Genomic DNA, 7500 nt, shown 5'->3' on the forward strand with positions numbered 1-7500 from the left:
GTTCCTCCCCCAGCGAACTCTGGTAAGGCCAACCAAGAGGACGGGGTCTCCCAGGACCGCCCCTCCAGCCTGCCGGTAAGTGATTGACAGCTCTATCCACCAATAAGCACACAGCATCGCTACAGTAGATGCATACAGATGAATACAGCACCATACATCACGAAAGCTGTGTGTGTGTGAGAGAGAGAGAGAGCGAGAGAGAGCCCTTTGTTAGAAGGGCTATAGAAGGCAAGAGATGTAATTCTGGTGCCTTTTTGACAACAGCGCAGCTGCCATTTTGGCCTGAAAACACCTCCTAACAACAGCACAGAACCGACAGAGAGACACACCATAACCAGGAAGAACACAGGCCGTTTCAGTAGAGGTACTTTTGTTCGGCACTTTGTAGGCAGGACGTTTTACTGGCGTCATTACGGTAATCTTCCTCAGGCCAAAGTGGCAGAGGCGTAGCTCTGCTGCTGCGTGCTGATGTTGCAATGGAACAACCTATCAGCTTTCACTTCTTATCAATGTAAGATCTTTGGTTGGATTTGACTGCTCATTTCAGAGCTTATGTCCATTCACACGTTGGCGCCGTGTTTTGACTGCTGCCCATTAGCCTGTGGTACACTAAGCATCACTCTGAACGACACACATGCAATCACACATACACACACACACACACACACACACACACACACACACACACACACACACACACACACACACACACACACACACACACACACACACACACACATACACACACACACACACACACACACACACACACAGATACATACATACAAACACACACACACATACAAACACACACACACACACACTCACACAGATACATACACACACACACACACACACACACACAGGGACTGGGACCATAATTCAGGCCGGGCATACATGCCGGCGAAAAATGTATGTCTATTATTATCTATTAATGTCAGAAAAAGTCTCCAGATTTGTCGCTAAGAGATTTGTCTTCTGAGAAAGATTGTATCCAGGAGGGTCTGAAAATTTGTCTCAAGTTGAATGCAGCCAAGTATTGTATGGCAGCCAGTGTTGCGACTGTGAGCGTCCAAGCTAACACAGCAGCGGAGAGGAGCTGACTGACTGGACCGTGAGGACAGCTGAGGATTATTATACATTTTTTAATATTCTTTTAATATTATACGATATTTATATGATGTTACCGGTAACACCGGTGTTGTCACGTGTTTATTACCCGGTGTGAAAATGACCACACCGTGGCACCCCTAGTGTGCGTGCACGCGTGAGTGTGTGTGTGAGTGTGTGCGTGCACGTGTGTGTGTGTGTGTGTGTGTGTGTGCGCGTGCGTGTGTGCATGTGTGTGTGTGCATGTGTGTGTGTGTCTTAGACTACCAAACAATGTGAACAGCTTCAGGAGTGGAGGCATCAGCTGCAAGGAAAAGCAGAATTAAATGCATGTAATAAAGTCATCCCGTTTTCCATATATATTTGAAAATGCTTTTAAAGGCCGTTACACACCAGGGGCAACACGAGTAAATGTTAAGAAAATACGGAATAATTCACAGGCGAATTATTCGCCCAATTATATTCACACCAAACACAATGCGATTTTGCTGTTAAATAGGTTCTAAATAAATCGTCGCAGCATGAAAAATGAGTCAACATCAAGCAGCAATGACGACATGCTTTTGAGGAGAGGAGAGGAGAGGAGAGGAGAGGAGAGGAGAGGAGAGGAGAGGAGAGGATAGGAGAGGAGAGGAGAGGAGAGGAGAGGAGGAGAGGAGAGGAGAGGAGAGGAGAGAGCATGGTGAAGTAATAACTAAAAAGTCCAGTTTCAACACCGTGCCAGTCGAGCTGAGGGCATTTGGCAAATTGGAGCTAGTGATGGCGAGCTGAAGGTTGGTTCAACATTTGTGCTAGTAGTGAGATAATGGCGCTAATATAGCATTTTATACCGGTAACTGAAGCGTGAAACATGTGGTGCCTACATGTTAATTTGTCGATGTCTATCTATGTAGAAGTGTTCATGTCGCAGGCGAGAACTTGCAAAAATCGACCCTGATCTGAAAAAAATATGCCCTGCAATTTCAGATTTTCATAATTTCATATAGGTTTAAAAAATATGATTGATGTGCGAATGAATCACACGGAGGGGAACAAGGAAGGACCCTAAGGCCTTCTGTACGTATTCATTGGTTTTCTCCCAGCCTGTTAACAACAAAACTAATGCTTGACCTCCAGATTCAAATGAGACACTGTCAGTGATTTCTTATCTTCCACACACACACACACACACACACACACACACACACACACACACACACACGCACACACAGTCTCTCTCTCTCTCTCACCGGCTCCACTTTGTTTCAGGGCCACTCGGTCTCTCGGTCTCTCCATCGTAACTCACTAATAGAACATCTCTTCTGCTTTATCTTGGCATTTCCTTTCCTCCTTTCGTTCTCTCTCTCCCACACTCTTTTACCCCCCTCCCCCTTCTTCCTCTGTGAACTAGCATCATGAAAGAGTTTTCTCCCCCTCCTGCTCTAAATGAGAAATTGCCTTGATCTATCAGTGTGTGTGGCTCCAGAGAGAGAGCGAGGCATCTATTTGAACCCCTTGGGGTCCCCGTGTGTTTTCACATCCCATCCAAAGCGCGTGGCTCCCCCAGATCCTGATCGCCGGCGAGTTTTGTTTGGTGAGCGAAAGAGAGAGAGACACAGAGAGAGTGATTGAGTGAGAGAGAGATCGCTCAGCTTTTGCCAGGCTCCTCCAGCAAAGCTGTCATGGCAGAGATGTAACTGTTTTCTCTCTCTCACTCTCTCTCTCACTCTCTCTCTCTCTCTCTCTCTCTCGCTCGCTCCGGCATTTGATATCAGATCTAAAGCTGCTGTCATCTTTTCTTTTCTTCTTTTTCTCTCTGTCAGGAGGGGGGGGGGGGGGTCGGCAAAGTGTCATGTTGTTGTTTTGGGACGAGTCTGCCGCGGGATTTTTGAAGGGAGACCAAAGGGATGAGAGAGCTTGAGTAACTTATCACACATGCTAGTCACGGCACCCTCTTTTAAAATGGAACGTATTGCAGAGATACAGCTGTGCGCCTTGTAAACCATATCATTATATCCACCCGGCGTCGTTATCGCTGCTGTTGAACTAAAAACCGCTATCAGTCAAATGTGCCAATTAGCAAGGCACGTGCTCACTACTCACTTTTTAGAGTAGCACTGATATTAGTGTTTACCACCAGGTATTCAGTCAAGCATTAGCATTACCACTGGCATTGGTGTTCATCGCCAGCTTTTTAGTGTAGCATTAGCATTGAGCACCAGCTTTTCAGACATTAGCCTTCACCATCAGTGTAGCATTGCTGACATTAGCCTTCCCCATCCACTTTTCATTGTAGCATTGCTGATATGACTGTAGCCTTCCCCATCCACTTTTCATTGTAGCATTGCTGATATGACTGTAGCCTTCCCCATCCACTTTTCATTGTAGCATTGCTGATATGACTGTAGCCTTCACCATCCACTTTTCATTGTAGCATTGCTGATATGACTGTAGCCTTCACCATCCACTTTTCATTGTAGCATTGCTGATATGACTGTAGCCTTCACCATCCACTTTTCATTGTAGCATTGCTGATATGACTGTAGCCTTCACCATCCACTTTTCAGTGTGGCATTAGCATTGGCATTAGTGTCACCTGTTGTTTATCGGTCACAGTGTCAATCTCCTCAAGAGGGAATGAGTGAATGCACCAGGTGCTTTGATTGCACGTAGCCTATAGCCAGCATATATTTAATAGTAGCCTATATCCACTGTTATGCTTGCATTGAAGTATTTTCACACTGGCACTGACATAATCATTCATTAGCTGCTTTTCAGTGTAGCATTAGTATAAGCAAGGTGACCAGATTTCTGAAATGAAAATCAGGGACATTTTCGGGGACAGCTCCAGCCGGGAACAGGTCAACAAAAATGGGGACTGGTCACTTTACATTAGTATGACACTATTCCTGTTATAGTGCTCTGAATCCCTCCGGATTCGTTCTGGCCTAGCCAAGCCTGTTCCTCCAGTTCCACAGTGAAGTGAGGAGCTCGATTAAAGATCGTCTATTGAGAAGGTGATGATTCAATAATAAAAACAACCCCAACAGATCCACTTTCCAGTTTGTAAAAAGTTGGCAGTAACCCTCATCTCTGTCCTCTCAGTAGTTTTACCATAGTGCTCAATCTGTCACAGGCTTAAAACAATGTTCTCAAAAACTACTCATCACAAAAAACATTAATTTGGTTTGCTTTTGATTTCCTGCGGCGCTTCACAGTGGCGTTTGTGGTATGCGTAAATAGAAGCAGAGTGAGAGCTCTCTGTTTTTTTCCTCTCCTCCCAGCAGCGCTCTCGTCGCTTCTAGCTCTAGCCTACCCTTGCCTAGCCAAGCCAGTTCCTCCAGTGCCACAGTGAGGTGAGGAGCTTCACACCCCCCAGCCCCACACACACACACACACACACACACACACACACACACACACACACACACACACATACACACTGTTCCAGTCGCTACATGTTCCCCTGCTCTCCAGCGCTCCCCTGACAGCCTGCCAAGCTGCCGCACAGCCTCCCATCCTCTGGGACATGAGAGGGGATGGCCAGCCATGTGGAAAGACAGAGAGAGAGCTGGGGGGGTGAGGGAGTGGGGGCGGGGTGAGAGGAGAGACAGAATGAGTAAGAGAGAGAGAGAGAGAGAGAGAGAGAGAGAGAGAGAGGGTATGAAGCGGTGAAGTGAAACCTGGTTATCTTTTTGTCACTCGTTCAGGGTGAGAGATGTTCAATTCAGGCTATGGGGTTCCAGCGGTATTGTGTTATTCACACTGGCACACTGCATGTGCGCGCAACCACACACGCGCACACACACACAAACACACAAATACACAAAATTATTCTTGTATGTCTTTTAGTGCTCGTTTGCCCCTCCTTGACTTATTCTCCTTCCAACAAAAGAGGAAATTCACAAACACTATCTCTCCCTTGCTGTCTCTCGCTGTCTCTTTCTCTTGTCCACCATGCCCTCCACTGTTTTTCCTACTGTTGTGAATGATTGACAGGGCACAGCTGGAGAGGCCTGCTCCCCCCCTCTCTCACACACATACACACTCCGTCCTGTGTGTGCACTCTCTCTGAGTGTGTGTGCGCTCTATCAGAGCATGTCAGTCAGGCTGCCTATGCACTGAGTGCTCTCACTCTCTCCCCTCTGCTGTGTTTTATTTTAGAGTCCCCAGGCAGACAGACTGACAGACAGACATGCAGACAGACAGACAGGAAGACAGACAGACAGACAGACAGACAGACACACAGACAGGAAAACAGACAGACAGACAGACAGACAGACAGACAGACAGACAGACAGACAGGAAGACACACATGCAGACAGACAGACAGACAGGAAGACAGGCAGACAGACAGGCAGACAGACAGACAGGAAGACAGACAGGAAGACAGACATGCAGACAGACAGACAGGAAGACAGACAGACAGACAGACAGGAAGACACACATGCAGACAGACAGACAGGAAGACAGGCAGACAGACAGGCAGACAGACAGACAGGAAGACAGACAGACAGGCAGACAGACTGACAGGAAGACAGACAGGCAGATAGACAGACTGACAGACAGGAAGACAGACAGGCAGATAGACAGACTGACAGACAGACAGACAGGAAGACAGACAGACAGGCAGACAGACAGACAGGAAGACAGACAGGCAGATAGACAGACAGGCAGGCAGATAGACAGGCAGGCAGACAGACAGACAGACAGACAGACAGACAGGAGAGACAGACAGACAGGCAGACAGACAGACAGACAGACAGACAGACAGACAGACAGGAAGACAGACAGGCAGATAGACAGACAGACAGACAGGCAGATAGACAGGCAGACAGACAGACAGACAGACAGACAGACAGGAAGACAGACAGACAGGCAGACAGACAGACAGGAAGACAGACAGGCAGATAGACAGACAGACAGACAGGCAGGCAGATAGACAGGCAGACAGACAGACAGACAGACAGGCAGACAGACAGACAGACAGACAGACAGACAGACAGGAAGACAGGCAGACAGACAGACAGGAAGACAGATAGGCAGATAGACAGACAGGCAGGCAGATAGACAGGCAGACAGACATACATGCAGGCAGACAGACAGACAGACAGACAGACAGACAGGCAGACAGACAGACAGGAAGACAGGCAGACAGACAGACAGGAAGACAGATAGGCAGATAGACAGACAGACAGGCAGACAGACATGCAGGCAGGCAGATAGACAGGCAGACAGACAGACATGCAGGCAGACAGATAGACAGGCAGACAGACAGACATGCAGGCAGATAGACAAGCAGATAGACAGGCAGATAGACAGGCAGACAGACAGACAGACAGACATGCAGACAGGCAGGCAGATAGACAGGCAGTCAGGCAGTAATGCTTGCCACAGACGGAGAGGAAAGGAGTGCTGGGAAGATGGAGAGGGGAGGGATAGAGTGAAGGGGGAAGAGGGAAGGTAGAGGAGGGAAGGACCCATATGGAAAAAGAATAACATGTTTTAAAATGTACAAAAACAGGCCAAAAATGGATTTGTAAATGTCAGTGCAATTCATTCGAGAATAGATTTTGAGTGCCGGCCACTCAAATTGCACATTATACCATCACCATCAACAACCGTGCATAAGAAGAATTTCCAGTATATCTGTATGTATTTTTACATGTAGGAATATGCCGTGACTACATACATTATACCGCCCATACGAGCAGTATGCGAGCGAGGTATATGCGAAGTGTATTTTTTGCAGTGTGGGGCGTGAGGTAAGGAGAGCGACTCGGAGACGAGATGTACTCTGGACACGGCCACCTATTCTTAGCACAGCCAGCAGCAGTGAAGGCCACAGCAGCTTTGTGCCTCTGTGGACACACAGGGCTAATCTGCAGCTAGCTTCACACGCGCTAACGCTGTGAGAACAGCAGGGCTAATCTGCAGCTAGCTTCACACGCGCTAACGCTGTGAGAACAGGGGGGATAATCTGCAGCTAGCGTCACATACGCTAGGCTGTGAGAATAGGAGGCCTAATCTGCAGCTAGCATCACACACACTAACACTGTGAGAACAGGAGGGCTAATCTGCAGCTAGCTTCACACGCTAACGCTGTGAGAACAGGAGGGCTAATCTGCAGCTAGTGTCACACACGCTAACGCTGTGAGAACAGGAGGGCTAATCTGCAGCTAGCATCACACACGCTAACGCTGTGAGAACTGGAGGGCTAATCTGCAGCTAGCGTCACACACGCTAACGCTGTGAGAACAGGAGGGCTAATCTGCAGCTAGCATCACACACGCTAACGCTGTGAGAACTGGAGGGCTAATCTGCAGCTAGCGTCACACACGCTAACACTGTGAGAACAGGAGGGCTAATCTGCAGCTAGCTTCACACGTTAACGCTGTGAGAACAGCAGGG

The 7500-nt window shown here is 48.0% G+C and overlaps 1 protein-coding gene across 1 annotated transcript in view; it reads left to right on the forward strand.

Annotated features, from left to right (window-relative positions):
- The window catches only part of arid1b (AT-rich interactive domain 1B), a gene marked incomplete at its 5' end in the record, with an annotated part of 339999 nt that overhangs the window by 89974 nt on the left and 242525 nt on the right, over nt 1–7500 (forward strand). The window contains one exon of the mRNA XM_083633665.1: nt 1–75. This exon is cut by the window's left edge and continues 27 nt beyond it. Within this exon, the coding sequence (XP_083489791.1) occupies nt 1–75 (75 nt within the window). The remainder of the gene's footprint in view (nt 76–7500) is intronic.

This window comes from Poromitra crassiceps, assembly GCF_964638095.1.
Source record: "Poromitra crassiceps genome assembly, chromosome: 3".
In the NCBI taxonomy this organism is placed as follows: domain Eukaryota; kingdom Metazoa; phylum Chordata; class Actinopteri; order Beryciformes; family Melamphaidae; genus Poromitra; species Poromitra crassiceps.